Raw genomic sequence first — 20,177 nt, forward strand, 5'->3', positions numbered from 1 at the left:
CCCCCAAACTCCCCACGTTGCATCTCCACTTCCTCATATCAGGGAGATCATATGATAGTTGTCTTTCTCCGACTGTAAGTAAATATTTTTACACTAATTATTTTCTACCTGTATACCATAATGACAACTTTAATATATTCATCACTAATCATTAGCTATTAAAAATCTGAACAAGACAAATTCTCTATTATGTTTCTAGAGAAATATATACCTCAGCAAATTCTTTAGGATTTTAAAAATATGATTCTTTATAAGTAGTGAATGTTGCATTCCTGTAAGCAAGGTTAAACTATTGTTGAAGCATACCATCGTAAGGAGAAACATGCTATAAATAGAAATAAATCCTTAGCTTAATCACTGAGATGAAAATAATAAATTCTAAGTCAAGTTATCTCAGAGAATTTTCCAGAATATTTTTGTGGGAAATAAGAATGGTCTTACATCAAAAATAATGTGTAGTGCCAATTAATAAATGAAGCTATAAATTCATTGAAGAAAAAGAGACATTTCATGTATGATTTTCAGAATGTCTTATATTGTAAAAAAACAAAATGTCATATTTCAAATTTAACTCTAGGAAATATGTCAGTGTCATAATCATAAATGCATTTTTCCATCAGTTTTAAAGATTTTAGAAAACAGGTTATAAATAATGTTGTTTTTCCAAAGAAAAATTTGAAAATTATTAACAAATGACTATTTTAGATTCGTGAAATCACCAGTTAAGATAGTTGACTGTTAAATATTTAATACCAAAAGTTCCCTTTGTATAGTATTGTTTCAACTTATTTCAAGTGAATTTTCCAGGCTACTGTCCAATTGATTTATTTTTGTTATACTTTATGTACTTATTGAATTAATGAATCCATGGCTAGGTATGTAATAAAATGAAGGTGAATTTTAAAAATATAATTAGAACTGTATGAAGCCAGAAGGCTACAGAAAGTAAACACCTTTAAAATATTAACCATATCGAAAATAACAATGCGTACTTACCATTCCCAATTTTGCTAATTTAATGAGATGTTTTACATTCAAAATTTATCTGACTCAATTTTAATAACACTCAGTTTTATCTGAGGACTAAATTCTATTCAGGTTCTAATTTGCATAAAATAAGCATAAAAAGCAATGGGAATTCAAAAAAGATTTAAGGCACCTAGAATTTAGAGTATACATGTTATATACTGCTTTTCCCTTTCTTCCTCCCAAGCACAAATACTGGCCAATTAGTCTCTGTGTTTTATTTGAGAGACCAAGTAGGAACAAAAGGTCAGGAGAGGTCCTGTTTGGTGACAGTGTAAAATTCTGCTTGGAGTTTCAGAATTTAGACTTAGGTCAACGTTAGAATGCAGTAGGAATGCTTAAAATACCTGATTTTGTAATAAATTAAAAATGAGGTTTTTTTGTCCCCTATTGTTTATGTGTTTGTTTACATATGTGAGTGTGATTGTGAGCACACACTGTTTGTATACAACCAATTGCGCCGGAATTCAAGGCTAGATGATTTGCAATTACAAATTTTCTACCCAAATACAAAAAGAATCAGTGTTCTGGTGAGCATTCTGAAAACTAATATCTAATATATCATCTCTAATACCTCGAAGAAGCAATGCAAAGAGTCATGGATATAAATTTTAGATTGAAAATTTCTGTATCTGCTTATAATTTCTTATAAAACAAAGGTTTTATAAAACAAAGTTTATCAACAAATATTTATAAAATAAATTAAGGTGACATGACTTGGATGAAACTTCCAGTTGGATATCCAACTGAATAATGTAACTTCTTAGAGAATCTAGAGCTATATAAATAATCAGAAACCTCAAAGCCTTGGGCAGGTAAGGTATACAGCTGACTCTTTTTTTTTTTTTTTTTTTGGTTCAAATTTGTTTCTTTTTTTTTTTTAATTAAATTTTTTATTTATTTTCAGCGTAACAGTATTCATTGTTTTTTCACCACACCCAGTGCTCCATGCAATCTGTGCCCTCCCTAATACCCACCACCTGGTTCCCCCACCCTCCCACCCCGCCCCTTCAAAACCCTCAGGTTGTTTTTCAGAGTCCATAGTCTCTCATGGTTCACCTCCCCTTCCAATTTCCCTCAACTCCCTTCTCCTCTCCATCTACCCTTGTCCTCTATATTATTTGTTATGCTCCACCAATAAGTGAAACCATATGATACTTGACTTTCTCTGTTTGACTTATTTCACTCAGCATAATCTCTTCCAGTCCTGTCCATGTTGCTACAAAAGTTGGGTATTCATCCTTTCTGATGGAGGCATAATACTCCATACTCTTAATAAAAGTATCAGTTGCAGAGAGGGAGGAAGAAAGAAAATCTTAAGCAGGTTCCATACCCAACATGGAGCCCAGTGTGAGGCTTGATCTCACAACCCTGAAATCATGACCTGAGCCAAAACCAAGAGTCAGATGCTTAACCAACTGGGCCACTCAGGCGTCCTAGCTATATTGTCATTACTTTTAACAAAATTTTAAATAACTATCTTCAAGTGGTAGGCTATCAGTGATCATAAAAGTAAGTATGTTTTATATTTTTTTCTAAATATACACATTCACATTATACTTATAGATATAAGATATATTTAAGATATATATATATATATAAGATATATTTAAGATATTCTTATCTAAGATATATTTAAGATATGTTTCGAAGTATCATTATGTACTTAAAGCTAGTATTACAGGAAAAACAAGAAAAAGTATGCTAATTTGGTAAGTTTGAAAATAGTATTTGGGGCACCTGGGTGCCTCAGTTGGTTAAGCAACTGCCTTTGGCTTAGGTCATGTTTCCAGGATCCTGGGATCGAGCCCCATCTACCTCCTTGCTCAGGAGGGAACCTGCTTCTCCACCTTCTTCTACATGCTTCTCTGCCCGCTTGTGCTCTCTTAAAAAAAATTGCTATACCTTCTTTTAAAAAAAGGAAATGGTATTTAAAACACTAACAACATCAAAACCTTGCAAAGATGTGGAACAAGAAGAATGTTCATTCATTGCTATTGGGAATGCAAAATGGTACAGCCATTTTGGTAAATGATTTAGTTTCTCACAAATTTAAACATACTCTCACTAATCGATCTAATAATCACTCTCCTTGGTGTTTACCCAAAGGTATTAAAAACCCATATTCACACAAAAATCTGCACACACATGTTTACAGCAGCTTTTTTCATGATTACCAAAACCTGGAAGCAATCAAGAGCCCTTCAGTAGGTGAATATATAAGTGAATTGTGGTAGTACATCCAGACAATTTCTTGGCACTAAAAAGAAACAGGCTATCAAATCATGAAAAGACATGGAGAAAGCGTGAATGTACATTACTAAATAAAAGAAGCCAATCTAAAAAGGTAACAGACTGTGTAATTCCAACTCTATGACATTCTAGAAAGGGCCAGACTATGCAAACAGTACAAGTATCAGGGGTGGCTAGGTGTTAAGGGGTAAGGAAGAATATGTAAGTGGAGCACAGAGAATTTTTATGGCAGTGAAACTGCTCTGAATGATACTATAATGATGGATACATATCATTATACATTTGTCCAAACCCACAGAATGTACGATACCAAGAGTCAACCCTAATGTAAATTATGGACTTGAGTGATAAGGATGTGTCAATGTTGGCTCATCAATAATAACAAATGAGTGACTAAAATGAGGGATCTTCTTTGTGAGGGAGGTTGTGTATGGGGGTGGGGGGAAGAGTATACGGGAACTCAGTATTTTGTGTGAACTAAAACTGCTCTAAAAAATAAAGCATGTTTAAAATCCTGAATTTAAAAAAAAAGGGGGGATTTAACTGTTGTTTTAATTGCATTTCTTAGGATACTTTTTTGCCACATACACTAATCACATTTATTCATCCTTTATATTGAAAATCTGGAAATTTTAAAATCAGGGTAATGCCTGAATAGTTGCCCATTAACGACAACAAAACATTATTTTTTTAGCATTGCACAAAAATTGTATGATTTGTTAACCTTTTTTCATGTCTTAAGATCCTACTGAAATGGAATCTATTCATCCTATGAATCTTGACTGCCTTGTGACTTTCTTTAGCTAATGAAATGTGCAGATAGGAACAACCAGTTTTGCACGTCAGATGTCTAGAAGTCTTGCACATATCCACACTCTTCCTTGGAACTGCTAACCTGTTTTAAAATGGCTAACCATTACGTTAGGCATTTTAATAACCAATACATTAGCCATTTTAAAAAATACTGTCTTTTCACTTGAAAGACAATTGATCTGATTGCCCAGCCAATAGTGAAATGACTCTCAAATACGGAAATGAGGCATCCTAACCCAGCCAGCTACAAGATGGACAGACAGCCTGCTACATTACATACCTATGCGGAAGCCTGGGCAAAACACCATTTGATGAAACTGTCCATTCAATCCACAGATTTTTGTGTTAAACAAATGTTTATTATTTTATTCTACTGGGATTTGTGTCTGTTACATGATATTCTTGTGGCAATAGAGCACTGATAATGTTGTACCTCTAAGATGCCTATAAATATATAAAAAATTGAGCGTGCCAATAATTTCTTGGAAGAAAACAGTGCTCAGGTATGGGACCACTTAGGACTTGTACAGAGGACAGAAAAAGTTATAGAAAGTACCATTATTCTATAGTTTTGTTATAATTAATATATTATGAATATAATGAATAAAAAATATAGCAACAGAAGGTAAATTAACAGATGTTAAACTAATAACTTTATCGCATTCCAAAATTAAGGAGAAAATATTTAATTTCATGGCCCTAAAAAATGTATGAGGACTTACAAATTTACTAAATTATTATCAAATAGTAGAATATTGCCCACATAGAAAAATTTTCTTTTGGCTAGAATGGCTTATAAATAATATCAACAGTAGAATGATTCCTGAGTGGGCGGAACACATTTGAACTGGTGCATTAGAAAAACAAATACTCAAATATCAACTCAGTCACTTTTTAGTTACCTGAAATTGGGCAACATTTTCTCTTTAAAAATAGAGATAATAATATGTATCTCATAGGAATGTCATATTATGTAAGACCAAACATATAAAACACCTTATTGTTGCATGAATATTTTTTCCCTTTTCCTTCTTTACTAATACCAATTTCTATTTTATTTGAGCACCTAGGTATGCACATATTTTAAATAAATTATAAGAGCTTTTCTAGAAATCCGAGTGTTTATTTTATTTTCAGCTCACTAACTAGAGCTTCTGGAGAGCTACAACGTTAATATTGCTTTTAAGTCATCAATCAGAAATGAAGCATATTAGGAAAAAAGTAAACTAGGTTAACTGAAAAATAGAATTCAATTTACAAAATTGTAATTTACCATGAGTTAGAGTAAATGCATATTATAGTGGAGATATACACTATATAGTGGAGATATAGTGGAGACATTTTAAACAGTTTAAGCAATTTGTATTGCTTTTTAATATCATATTTGAGAGACTAATGGACACCGAACATAAATACTTCTTTTGGTAATGCACACACACATACATGTTGTGGGTCAAATTTGTATTTAAGTTTTCTATTTTCTATTTTCTATTTGTATTTAAGTTTTCTACAAGTACTTAAGTTTTCTTTTCCCACAAGTATTTAAGTTTTCCACAAGTACTTAAATTTTCTATTTTCTATTTTCTATTTGTATTTAAGTTTTCCACAAGTACTTAAAACTAAATATTAAACTATTTATTTAGCAAACTAGATGTACTATATTAGTACTATTAATCTATTATGTAGTATTAATATATATTTGTTCTGGGGATAAGTTTATGAACTAGCAAATAGAAGATCTACGGTAATATTATTTAAATTAATAAATACATGGGAATTCCTACCTAATAAGATGACTTTTATGAAAATAATATTTTCTTTACTTGGAAAGAAGAAATATGACATTTCAAGTATGCTTTTGAAAAGCAAATGCTTACTTTTTTTTTTACAAAGTAGCAAAAGAGCAAAACATCACCCCTTAAGATAATTACTCTTACTTCATTTTTTCTTAAAACCATCCCCAAATTTCCCCACTAAAATAGTCATATTATGTAAGACAAACTATATGTTATTATATGTGAGAATAAGTATACATATGAAACATATTACTTGAAGTTAAATTTAATCCAACATATTTTATGTTCTGACTGTTCAGTTATCCACATGGGGGAGTGATATTATCTTTCCGGACTTCCATTTTCTCTAAGTACAATTAGGACACTGACCTAAAGTCCTTTCCAGCTCTCTATAATATACAATTTATTAAACATATAAACCAATGAGTCTATACTTCCCTAATTTTTCATTCAATTACTAATATTTTTAATTCTTTATTTTCCCTTACAAAATACCTAGTAGTCTAGTGTACTTCACTTTATGATTTATGTTATGTCACTGTTTTTGTAGTTTGTTTCAGTAAAAGGAACTATTACTTGGTACTTGTTTGAACTTGGATAAAAATGACAGAATTTTTTCTTTATAAAGTCAAGGAAAGAAAATGTACTGCTGGGCTAAGACTAAGCATGAAAGATTCCATCTGAGAGGGACAATTTGTCAGAAAATTATGAGGAGGTACAAACAGAGGGTTATAATGGAAACAGTCTTGCAACATTAACTGTATCATTCACTCTCATCAATTCTATAATAAATCCACACACCACACTGAGGGGCGGTGTAGGCCGGATTGTTCTCCAGCAAGCAGGCTCTCGCTGCTGGCATTCCTCCTCAGAGTGACCATGGTGCCACAGAAGGTAGAGCCTCATCTTGGCTTGGGGTGGGCACCATGATTCATGCACAAAGGAATTAATTGCAAAAATGGCAATGGCAGCCCAGAAAGGTGGACAAAAGCTATGATCCTAAACCACCTTCATGGTGGTCTTTCCATGACCAATTACCTATCTCGTCAGCAAAATATGGTTTAACCAGAGCAAAGACTGGAACACAGGCATAAAACTGCCTTTATGAAAACCATGGTCTCTTTTTAAAAGATACCATTAGTAAGCACCATTACTGTACCCAGAAATTAAACATAATGCTCACTAGGCCAAAATCAAAAGTACGGTCACGTTCAGAACTTACAGAGGAGTTTTCACTGTTCTAATTACTGACTATGAGAAATTAGGTATGTTTCCCCATTAAACTAATAATAGTTGAAAGAATTGAGGAATCTTTTGTCCAACAAATTCAAAATGTAATTAAAATCAGTGATGTCATAGTTATATATTTAATAGTGTTGTATGAATGCACTGAGGTAGACAGGGAAGTAAATCATTTAATGAAGAATATTGAACTAATTTAATTTAATTTTGATAACAGTAATGCAATGAAAGGTAGTGAAAAGAACGTGGACTTTAAAATTGTATAGCCCACGCTTCTAAACTTGTTCATCAATGTGACCTTGGGAAGTTTATTTAATTTCCCAAAGCCTCTGTGTCTTTCACTGCCAAAGGAGATAATATTTGCAGTGTTGTGAAATTCATTAAGAACTGGTCTATAATCTTGCTGAATACAAACTGCATATTAAATAAATACAGGATCCCTGGCATCTTAAACTTCACTCTCACATGTAAAGATTATACCCTAAGATTATAATTCGGGATGCTATAAAAATAATTCAGAATACAATATCTCAATCAGATAATAATTTAAAACCGAACATTAAAGAAACTCAGGACATTTAGGATTAAGAACAGACATCTCTCTCTATCATCCAGTAATGTTAATTATAATTTTTCCAAATTGTTCAAAAAGGAGATCAGTTCACTCTGGTAAATGAGCTCTCTCTTTCGGACAGGCTAGTAGGGTCACTTTCAGGTAATGCAGGTTAAAAAAAAAAAGAACAGTTTAAGGTCATCAAAATAATTACGCTGTTTGACAGCTGAATGGTTCCTCTTAGAAGTTTTAAATATAATTTTCTATATCTCAGCATTAAATTATAATTTCAAAAGAAATTTTTATTATCCTTTAATCATCCTAAGGAAAGAGACATTTTCTCTGATAAAATGTATCAAGTAAAACAACTTTAATTATTCACACCTAATAATGCAGGGAAATAATGTTTGTCATTATACAGCTGACACCACTTGAGTGCTTATATTTTAACTCCTTTTATAAGAGTTCACTCACTTAATACTTTTAACATCTCCATGGGTCAACACCATTGACCATTTTACAGATGGAAATAATGGAGTCAGAAGCCTAAGGAACTCGCACAAGGTCATCTTGTTCAGCGGCAGTGATGGAGCCAGAATGTGAACCAGTGTGGCTCAAAAGCTCATGCTCTTAGCCTTTATGCGTATCATTAGCATGAATAAGATTATAAATACCATCTTTTTTTTTTTTTTTACTATTTATTTACTAATACAAATGGATTCAAGATCCTTCTATCTATTTTATTTATTTAAGAGAGAGAGTATGACCAGGAGTGAGGGGAGGAGAGCAACAGGGACAAGGAGACTTAGTGCTAAGTGCAGAGCATGACGTGGGGCTCCTCTCATGACCCTGGGATCACCAACTGAGCCGAAGTCAAGAGGCGGACCTTTAACCGACTGAGCCACCCAGGCACCCCTGACAGCTTTAGACTCTAATAGAATCAAGTTAATTCTCACGATGTGTGGAATAACTGTGAAGTTGGAGCTGCAGAAAGTGAGTAAGGGTAATGATAGCAAACTCTGGGAGAGCTGTTAGGATATAGAGGGCATTTCTGAAGAACGGTCATTATTTTGATTGTTTTGATGTCTACAATAATGTAATTGGAAAAAAAATAATGTTTTATCCATTTGACAGAGTAAGAAACGAAGGCATAGTTTAAATAACTTGCCAAAGGTAACATAGCCAATAAGTGCCAAAAGCCAGATCTGGACCCAAGTTCATTCTTTTAACCACTGCTTGATGGATGATGAGAGCTATCTTAGCAGTACTAGCAGTCAAAGGAGATCCTGCTACTGAAACCAATTTTTTATGTGAAAATACTTTACTAACAGAAAGTAGAGACTCAAGTTTTTTTCCCCCTAGTAATATAACATTTATAAATAAAAATTCATTTTATGGTCTTACATTGTTGTATATATAAAATTTTATGTGGGATTTAAGAAAGAATGTTTACTAGAGGGAGCATAAGGTTCAGTTTTTTAAATTAACTTTTTAAACATTTGATTTTGAACTCATGTTTTATGACAATTCTGTGAGAAATGCAAATGACAAAACTCACAACGCTACTTTTGCCCTTGTGGGCCACTTGAAGAAAAGTATTCCCTTTTTCTCCTTTCTGGTGTTACTGATTCCTTTCCTTTTTCTTTTAGTAACTGGAGTTTAGATTTAAATTAGTGGATATTTATTTTGTTTGTTGGGCTTATGACCTTCTTTTTAATCAAAGCCAATTCAGAAAATCACAAATACCCCCTAGACATGACATGAAATTGAATCAACAGATGTCCCTAGAAAATCTTAACATTCCACTGACTTCAACTGTTAAATGAAGAGGCCTTTGGGGAAGTTATGTGTGACTATGGTGAGCAGGCCAAGGCTTCTCAGCAGCAGGTGCCCTCCCAAAAGAGGCTGGAAGTCAGGAAACACACAATGATTGTGTCTCATGCCTGAAGGTCTGATTATTTTTTCTAGAGGGATTGTAAGCAAGTGATGATACAAAAGTTTTGGGATTTGGTTGTCATTTACAAGCAACTGCCAGCTATGGTACCTCTTAATTACCAATAGATCTTGTCTCAAAAGATGAAGTAGGATAGTACAGAAAAAGAGTATTTTTACATAAAATCTAAGTGGGTTTTTGGGTTTTTTTTCCCCCATGGAAAAGACAAAACTGGGATTTTACTGTAGTCATTACTGAGGGAGTCAATCAGACCTAGTAATTGGAGCTTCAAAGGACTCTACTTTCACTGAAAAACCGTCTTATTTAAGAGCTTTGGGATTCTGGGAGAAAGTGTGCTCCGCTTGTCTTCCTGTCAGGGGAAGCTAGTCACCAAAAGGACTTGATATGAAAGGACTTGAGGAATGCCACTCTCTTAATGGGGGAGGATAAAATGTCAGCTAAAAACTAAAGCCTGCAACATAAAAACAGAAACCAACTGGTATCTGAAGCAGTTTTCCAGAGAGAACAAGTGGAAATGTTAAGACATTAAATTTGAGGCTTCCTCTACTCAAACTGAATCTAGACTTTTTAAAATTACAAAAAGTCAACCAAAAATAATGTGTCACCACCTGTTATGTTCCTGGCCATGCCACCACGAGAGATAAGACAATAAAACCAGCTCTGCTGCTTGAGGAATTCCCACATTAATGGACTGAAGTAGGGAAGCTGAAGGGACTCCATTTTGGAAAGGTTCCATCTCTGCTGTTCTTCTGCTACATCCCATTTACTCATGTTCCAGATTTTACCTTTGAATAAACCAAAGAAGCTGCGTTCCCACATGAAGGGGGGAATCAAAAAAATTAATCATTCTCTGAGTTTTGTCCTAGGCCCCAAACACCTCATAACATCTAAGAGCCAGATCCCAAACCTGTTCCAGGACCTTAGCTTGAACCAACCTTGGCTGATGCTGGCATCAATACCCTTACCTTTGGTAATTTATGGAATAACACCTATTCACCTGACACTTGTGTTTTATTGGAACCTACTGTGCATTTGTAGAGGAACCAGTACCCTAGATAGACCCTTTCCTAATATAAATCCCCAAACCCAAGCAGTAACGAAACTTACTCTTCTCTCCTTCCAGTCTTCCATATACTCCATCTGCTTTTCTCTACATATCACTCGTGCTATTTAATAAACTGTTTTCACATTCTCCAGCTCACATTTAACTTCTATTCTGCGTGAAGCCAAGGACCCTCTTGGCTGAGCCTGTGGGACTCTCCCCTAGGTTCTTGGACCCAGCCTGTCAGCACCAGGACTGGGGAAAAATTGGTGGAAGAGAAGAATCTACGTCTAGATGAACCATAATTATAATCCGACATAGTAAGTACAACTGCAGAGATAAGATATATGAATAAAAACAGATACAGGAATAAATCTGTCAGAAAGAGACACCTAAATAAACTGATAAGTAAGAAGGATCTTCATTAGATAGCTGGGTGTCAGATTTGTGGCTTATGAAGTAGCAATTTAATTTAGCTGGAAATTCTCTGTTAAGAGGTAAGGTGAACAAAAGAAACCTTTACAGATTGCTAGAGGTAATATATATTGAGTCAATCACTTTGGGGAAAAATTATATTAAAAGTCAATATTCACAGACATACACTCTGGATTCTAGAACCTAAAGAAACTCTTGTATAGGAGCAACTATAATTATTGTTATACAAGAATGTTCATAGGATCATTGTTTGTGAGAGCAAATTAAACAACAACCAAAAACATTGAAAACAACTCGAAAGGAGGATTTACAAATTAAATAAATAAGGTATATTCATTCAATGAAATTTACAGCAGTAAATACACTGCAGTTATACACATTAACAGAGATAAATCTCACAAACATATTGTTGAGCTAAAACATTATACGTTTTGAGATTTATACACACATATATACACATGACACTAAATAAAAGCAAGAAACATATTTAGGATTATAATTCTTTCTAGATACAGTTAGGCATTTATTTTTCCAGCTGGGTGATGATGAAACAGGTGCTCATTTTATTGTTTATTATTGTTATTATTATTACTGATTCAAACATATATTTATGCATATCCTTTTATAGGATAAAATATTTCATAATAAACTAAAGTGTTAATAATGGCCATTCTCTGTACTACTGATATGGGTAATCAAGATTGGGCATTCCTCCCTAAAAATGTGTTGGGACTTAAATACAGGGGCTGCTGAGAATTATTAAACTTGGTGTGCAGAACACAAAACTACTTTTTCAATGTAGAAAAAGTACGTAAACTGCACAGTTTATGGAAACCTATCATGTGCTTATGAGACCTTAAATACCAACAGAGAGACAGAATAATGGGTATTCTTTTTATCAATTCTTCCCAGCTTAAGGCCAGCCTTTGGAAAGGCACAAATCCTAGTGAAATGAAGAGTTTAACTAGATTTCAATGCAGATATATTAAAGATTGGATATTTATTTCAAAAATACATATTAAGAGCTAATTATCTGTCAGGAACTGTCCTCTGCCTTGGGATATAGCAATGGAAAAGAGTAAAAAGCTCTGAGCCCTGTAGAGTTTATATTCTATCTGTGGGGAAGAAAACCAAACAATAAATAAAATCATATAAATAGAAACAATCTGTGATGAACACGCTAAGAAGAGAAGAAAAAAGTAATGAGACATGAATAAAACATGTTTATCTCATATTTAAGCTTCCCATATATCCTCTATATGTCCATATATGGGAATGGTATGGGAACACAACTTTGATGATATAAGAACTGGCTAAATATATAGAGATGGAAAAGTTTATTCTGACCTAATGGTCCCATTAAAGAGTGAAATGAAGAAAACTGGAGTAACAAGTTTGGTGATGGGCACACTGACAAGTAACAGCATACCGCAAATGCACTTCAGCCATCTTAGGTAAACTGATAATGGCTATGGATAATATGCCACTGGGTTAATGATGAAAATAAAGAAAAAAAATAATCACACGAGTGAGAAGGGAATATGTGATACTTCATTTACCAAGGTATTAGAGCACAAGAATGAGGACTTAGCAAATGTATATTATTTCATATTCCCCCAAAATTATCTTTTAAAATTTGTAGCATTAAAAACATTAGAAAACAGAAAACTGAACACTGTGATACATGTACTTCTCTTAGCTTTAGAAAGGTACACTAAAATAATAGAAAATATGATAAAAGATATTAATGGCTCTCTGGCCAACAGTAATAAATGGAAAGATATTTTTAAAAGGTTGATAGTCTTGTAAACATATAATGATAATAATGTAATATAGATAGTATCTGAAACGAAGAAAGGCAAATGGCAGCTAAAGAAGCAAAGTAGCTGCATAAGAGTAATGGGGATATAGACTACTTATCTATACAGAATATATTTATTTGATGTGAAAATGTGTGTAAGGGTATGTATGTGTACATAATATGTACATTTGTATACGTATATATGCACACACATATTTGTGTATGTATGTTTATATATATGTGTGTATGTGTGTATTAGAACAAACTGCAGTCTTGATAAAATAATAAATTCATGTCAGTTTGAAAGAATGCATCCCATGATTGGGGTTATATACAGAGAGACTGCAACAAAATAGCAAGATGTTAAAGAGAAATACAATTGATTTAGTGGGATGGTTTGCTTATCTAAAGGAGGATTTCAGCAAATGCTAAGTGACCAAATGGAGAGAATGTCATAGAGTGACTTCTAATAGTATGTGGACGGCTAAACTAAAAATTTCCCATTTTCTTTTTATTCCTAAAACACTATCATGATCCACTTCCTGTGAGATCTCCTTTCAGCCAACATTCATCCCATCGATCATACAAGTCTCTAAGAATTTTGTTTTCCAATTTGTTCAATTGATTGATTGTTTCAATTAATATCCATATCTGGATATTTATGACTTCTCAGTCTCAACATTCATGACTTTCCTCTTCCTCTTTGCTTAATAAATGGTGTTTATTTTTCATCATTCTTTTGCTGGCTAGTTAACATAGCTAAGCAAATGAACTTGCAGTCAATGCTACCAACATTTACTTGGTACTCTTCTGATTAAAACGAATACTTTATTATTATAGTAATTTTCAACTTTCAAATATAGAACTAACTTCCTTAGGATGAGCACTTGACCCAAGAAAGAAATATCACCATAGCAGAATGCCTAGATTCGACAGATCTGCTAGACTAGCCATTTATACTGAACCACACAGCTATTATGCCAAACAACAACCATCACCACCACCAACAGAAACACGTAACTGGGTTATACTGATCCTAAGAGAATGAAGTTTCACAATCTCTTTCTTCAGCTCATTCCTACATTTATCAACTCCCATAAACAGGAAATTGTGGTGTATATCTGTTCTAAGCCTTTCACCCTGTAGTATAAACTAATTTCCTTTTTCTTGATTCTCTGCACCTGTGTATCTCAATAGCTGTGTGATTTTTATTTTCACAAAATAAAAAGCAGAATAAGGTCATATCAACCACACAGATCATGTATAATACTAGTCATAATGATGGACTTCAAGTAGCATCATAAAACAGGTTGGCAGTTACCCTTGCTGTGCTAAAAAGCACAACATTTTGATAACAATAACGTTCCCAGTTTACTGAAATAAAAGATGTTAACAGCCACATATTTCCAAGGACTGGATGGAAACCATTATAATGAAAGAGAAATACATTTTATGTAAATAAGTAATACTCCCCAAACAATTTATACATCATTTACAACTTCTTATGATAGTATGGCGAAGCTTTCTGGTGCTCGCTCTAGAGACAGATGCAATCATAATGCACCAGTGAAAACATAAAATTGATCTTGCTACTGCTCTCATGTAAGAGGATTACAAATTATTTTACACTTTTCAAATTCATACAACTTAATCTGGTGTGTAGTATTCATAGCTGCTAAACTCAGTAACTATTTAAGCAATTCAGAATTTCTCTGAATAATTATGAATTACTGCATTGAAACAGAGAGTTCATGACGTTTCAAAGATAATCCTGACACAATAATTACTTTCTCTTTCCATTTATTTCACTTACATACAAATAGCTTAGACGGCTGAAGAATAACCTTCTATTTTTTGATTATTAAAAAGTAACAATGTGATTTACAGAAAGAAAGGTATGTTCAAAATTAAAGAAATAAAAAACACCAAAAACTCCCATGGAAATAAACTCCTTTTCATTATCCCCAGGAATATGTTGACATTTACATTTTGGCCAGCTGAGGTTCAAATTAGATAGCTCCATAGGTGACAGAAACCCTGAGGCCTGTGTGGATCCTGAGGACAAAGGTGATTGTTTCAATTATTTCCCTTGAATGGCTTATCCAGCCTTGACCTCAGCATGAAGCAAGGTACTGGGAGCCTGACGCATGCAGCCATGTAATTATGCATTTAAGTTTATCTTCTTAATTAATTTAAATATGCTTGAGAAACTTACAGGGCTTGAATCTGAACATTTCCATGGCCTGGTCACTGGATAGAATCAAGGCTCCTGAAGTGAGACAGCTGATCACAACTTCCATGAGCTTTAGAAAGAAGCTCTTTGGTAGAGGTAATCAAATGCTTGAAATTTCAAATCTTGGAGATTTGGAGTGATTTTTGTTTGTTTTGTTAAGAAAAATGAGGTTGAAAAAGTTGCTGTCAGCAACTGCTAATATGGCTGATAGTCAAAACCATATAAAAGAATCTTCAGCCCCTAATATATGGTAAATGAAGCCCATCATTAATGAAGCCCAGACATCAGTAAGAGAAGGTAGGAGCAGAGCTTAGAACTAAAAGACTAGGAGTAGAATTAGTGTCATCCGTGTCAAAATAGTCTCAGGGTGGGGGGGAAGCACTGAGCCAACTCAGGATAAAGAATGGTTCAGATGCATTACCAGAGCATGGCTTAAAGCCATAATTTGCCTAGTAGCACCCAACTCCACCTCCAGGCACCCCCACACAGGCTCACAGACCTTGATCACTGACCCTGAACACATATTCATCACTAGGATACAGCTATTTTCTCTAATCCTGGAACATACTGAGTTTTGCTCAACTTTTCTTTGCCTTTCATTTCTTTTTTGATGAATACCCTCCAAAATTTGCACTGTATCAGAGAAATGGAGCCCTTGCTCAGCTCATTTTTCTCCATGAGCATATGCTCTTCTATCATGATTTGCACAGTTATAGTTTTTCCTCTCAGGAAGGTTAGGCCACCTGCTCTCCCAGGGTCCTTCTGCACACAACCACAGTGCCCTAAACAATGGACAGATGCTGGGCTCATTTTCCTTTCTGAGATTATGTTTCAAGTTAGAATTACATGTTGGTGAACTCAGAAAGAAACTACCCTTGCTAAATCAATACACAGCAGAGTTTTAAAAAAAAAAAAAAAGCAGCCCAATATACAAAGATCAGTGAAGTTAAACAGCCAGCTTTACACTTGCCCCTAAGGATGCAGAGTTCTAAAGAATAACAGCACTCTGGTAAGCAAGTGTAAGACACCTGCTTGAATGTGAAGATATCTGAGGCTATACACAAAAGCTTTAAAGGCGGAGGAGAGAAATTTAAGAATTTAGCCAAAAAATACAAAGTGAGCTAAACCAAACTTTGCTGAAGAAGCTAATTTTTCCCAGATAAGTCAGACTCATAGATTTATTGTACGCATTCAATAAATTAAAGCAGTATTCATCAATGAGCTATATATAATTATTTTGTTATTAATTATTATTTTTCATGAAAGAGTGATTTATTTTCTGGTGTATCATATATTTACCATGTCTGCTCCAAAAGAATGAAATCACCATCTGGTGACAATTATAGACATTGGTCCATGTGGCCCATGAAAAATTTCAGGGTTTAGATTTGATCATGCAGTATGTTAGATAGAAAGCATATAGAGAGAAGTAAATACTCTATGTAAAGTATTTTAAAGATACTTGTGATATATAATATTAATTTTAACATAAAATATCATCTCTAAAAATACAGACTCATTTCTAGACCACCAGGCTTAGCAAGCAACAGTTCTTACTTATAGATTAAACGTCTTCTAATTTGCTAATGAATCAGTATCCTGTACTATCTCATGACCTCAATTTCCCACACCTAAAGGACAGGTAGTAATATCATATGTGTGTCATGAACACATATTGAATACAGTCTTAAAATAATATATGACATTCTTTGGAATTTCAAGACACATCCTTGTAAAGCTTAAGGTAAGTAACTTTCAATTAAAAAATAAAAATAACAGCGCTGTATCATCTTTGAACCAAAAGCAGTAGATATGAAGTCATGGTGGTACTTACCACAGTGAAATTCATCACTTTCAATATCCATATTGTCATGGCTAAGTTAACTATCATGGTAACCAACAGCAGAAGGACAAAGAAGTATAAGCACCTCTTTCGCCATCCATAAATCCCCACTGGGTAAAGTTGTGTATTCTCAGCCCTTGGCAGGTTGTTCTGCTGTGTGGCTAGTATATATTGTTCTCGTGTCATCTGGGAAAAAAAAAAAAAAGAAAGAAAGAAAGAAAAGAAAGAAAAAAAGCATTCAAAACTAAAACCAATGATTTTTTTAAAATCAAAAGATACAACACATTTATGAATAATGGGTAGTGAGTGTTCAAAGAATTATTGCTATGTAATTAAAATTATATTAAACTTGATTAAAATCTTACAAAGCCCCTCACATAACATTATCAGTGCTGTTTTTTAGTGCTGTTTAACTCTGATATTTCTAAGATATATGTTATTTTCAGTAACATTTACCCAATTCTAACAGTAGTTGTTTTTTTTCTGTTTTGTTTTTGTTTTTGTTTTTTTTTCCAAGGAGACTCTGAAGACGCTCATCTCTACTCCCAGTTATCTATAACTTAAAATTCTATGCACATCCCAGCTACTCTTGGAATACATGTCACCTGTTCTTTAGGGTAGACAGGGACCAAATGTATCACAAGGCATTTCTGTACCTTTATCTAAAGATATAGGATATCAGTGCTCCGGGTATATGTTTTAATAAATTGTAAATGCATTTGAAAGAACCTATGGGAAGAAAATATACTTTTATTGACAATTATATAGATATAGCTATTTAATTAATATTTTTACTTAGAACTTTGCTGGTTATTTATTTTAGTTGTATTTCAATGTGTTCTCAAAATAAATTTGATCTCTAAAAAAAGAAGACACTATACTGTACTATTTTGTTATATAATATTATATAACATATTGATATACATAGAAGTCAGTTTTGGAAAAGAGGCGGTGGTATTCCTTGGTAATATATAAATTTAGTTTTTAAGTTAATTCTTTCAAAAAGCAAATACATGATTTTCTGCTAGATTCTACCAAGAAGTACGGTTAAGAAAAGTAAAGGATATGTACTAGGCATACAATTTTTAGAGTAACTTATTTATTATCTGAAGAATAAAAACTTTAATTTTATAACTACAAGGCTGTAAGTTTTTTTAGTTTAGTTTAGTTTTTTCTCTTTAGATTTCATCAGATTTCTTTTATTGTTCATGTCAATTAAACAATACAAGAACAGAAATCATGCTGAATAAATATACCAAAATAAAAGCAACATCATGAAGAATTAAAAATTATCTGTCAAGTAATATAAAACACAGGCATATCTCATTGTATTGTGTTTTACAGGTACTGCATTATTGACAAATTGAAGATTTGTGGCAACCCTGAGTCAAGCAAGTCTATCAGTGCCATTTTTCCAATGGCATTTGTTCATTTTTTATCTCTGTGTCACATTTTAGTAATTTTCACAACATTTAAAGATTTTTTCATTATATTTTTCATGGTGATCTGTGATCAGTGATCTTTGATGTTACTAATAATTTTGGCGAGGGGGGCACCATGAACCACACTTATGTAAGGTGATGGCTTTACTGTCATTTGTGTGCATTTTGACTGTTTCACACCGTGGCCCTTCGCCCTCTCTCTCCTTTTCAGTCCCGTCTTTTACCTGAGACACAACAATATTGAAATTAGGCCAATCAAAAATCCTTCAGTGACTTGCGGGGATGAGCATCAGGTACTGTACAGAATTGTTAAATTACTATATTTATTGTACACCTGAAACTAGTATTACACTCTATGTTAACAGGAACTTAAAAAAACTTAACCGACAAAGGAAAAACCCTGCAATAGCCACTAAATATTCAAATAAAAGGAAGAGTTGCCTGTTTCACTTTAAAAGTTGCATGTTTTCACTTTAAAAGCTAGAAATGACTAAGCTTGGTAAGGAAGGCCTATCTTCTTGTGCCAAACAGTTAGCCAAGATGTGAATGCAAAAAAACAGTTCTTGAAGGAAATTAAAAGTGCTATTCCAGTAAAGAGACGAAGGTTAAGAGAGCAAAACAGCCTTATTGTTGATATGGAGAAAGTCTTAGTGGTCCGGATAAAAAAGTCAGAGCAGCCACAACATCCCCTTAAGCCAAAGCCTAATCCAGAGGAAGGCCCTAACTTTCTTCAATTCTCTGGAGGCCAATAGAGGTGAGGAAGCTGCAGAAGAAAAGCCTGAAGCTAGCAAGGGTGGGTCATGAGGTTTAAATAAAAAGCCATTTCCAAAACATAAAAGTGCAAGGCAAAGCAGCAAGTGCTTATGTAGAAGCTGTAGCAAGTTATCTGGAAGACCTAACTATGATAACTCATGAAGGTGGCTACACTCAGCAACAGATTTTCAATGTAGATGAAATAGCCTTCTGTTGGAAAAAGACACTATTTGGGATTTTCATATCTAGAGGGAAGTCAAAGTCTGGCTTCAAAGCTTCAAGGGAGATTGACTCTCTTGTTAGGGGCTAATGCAGCTGGTGACTTTAAATTGAAGCCAATGCTCATTTATCAATTCCAAAAATCCTAGCGCCCTAAAGAATTATGTTAAATCTATTCTGCATATACTCTGTAAATAGAGCAACAAAGCCTGGAGATGGCATATATATTTACAACATGATTTAGTGGCTATTTTAAGTCCATTGTTGAGAACCACTGCTCACAAAAAGATTATTTTCAAAATATTACTGCTCATTGCCAATGCACTTGGTCATTCAAATGCTCTGATGGAGATGTACAACCAGATTAAAGTTGTTTTCATGCCTGTTAACACAACATCCATTCTTCAGCCCATGAATAAATGAGTAATTTGACTTCTAAGTCATATTATTTAAGAAATACATTTCATAAGGCTAGGTATTATAGACAGTGATTCTTCTGATGGATCTGGGCAAAATAAATTGAAAACCCAGAAAGGATTCACCATTCTAAATGCCATAAAGATTTAACCCCTCATTTGAGGGGTTCATGAGTTCAATGGAGGGAGTAGCTGCAGTTGTGGAAATAGCAAGGGAACTAGAATGAGAAGTGGAGCCTAAAGATGGGATGAATTGCTACAATCTCACGATCAAACGTGAATGGATGAGGGGTTGTTTCTTATGGATGAGAAAAGAAAGTGGTTTCTCGAGATGAAATCTGTTCCTGGTGAAGAGA

The 20,177-nt window shown here is 33.8% G+C and overlaps 1 protein-coding gene across 2 annotated transcripts in view; it reads right to left on the reverse strand.

Annotated features, from left to right (window-relative positions):
- SGCZ (sarcoglycan zeta) overlaps positions 1-17,177 on the reverse strand; it is a gene marked incomplete at both ends in the record, with an annotated part of 464,568 nt that extends 447,391 nt beyond the window's left edge. For both annotated transcript variants that reach the window (XM_080797027.1, XM_080797026.1), the window contains one exon: positions 16,983-17,177. In XM_080797027.1, coding sequence (XP_080653153.1) covers positions 16,983-17,177 — 195 coding nt within the window. The remainder of the gene's footprint in view (positions 1-16,982) is intronic.
- Between the last annotated feature and the right edge of the window lie 3,000 nt (positions 17,178-20,177).

The sequence above is a fragment of the Martes martes genome, assembly GCF_963455335.1.
Source record: "Martes martes genome assembly, chromosome: 2".
Taxonomy (NCBI): domain Eukaryota; kingdom Metazoa; phylum Chordata; class Mammalia; order Carnivora; family Mustelidae; genus Martes; species Martes martes.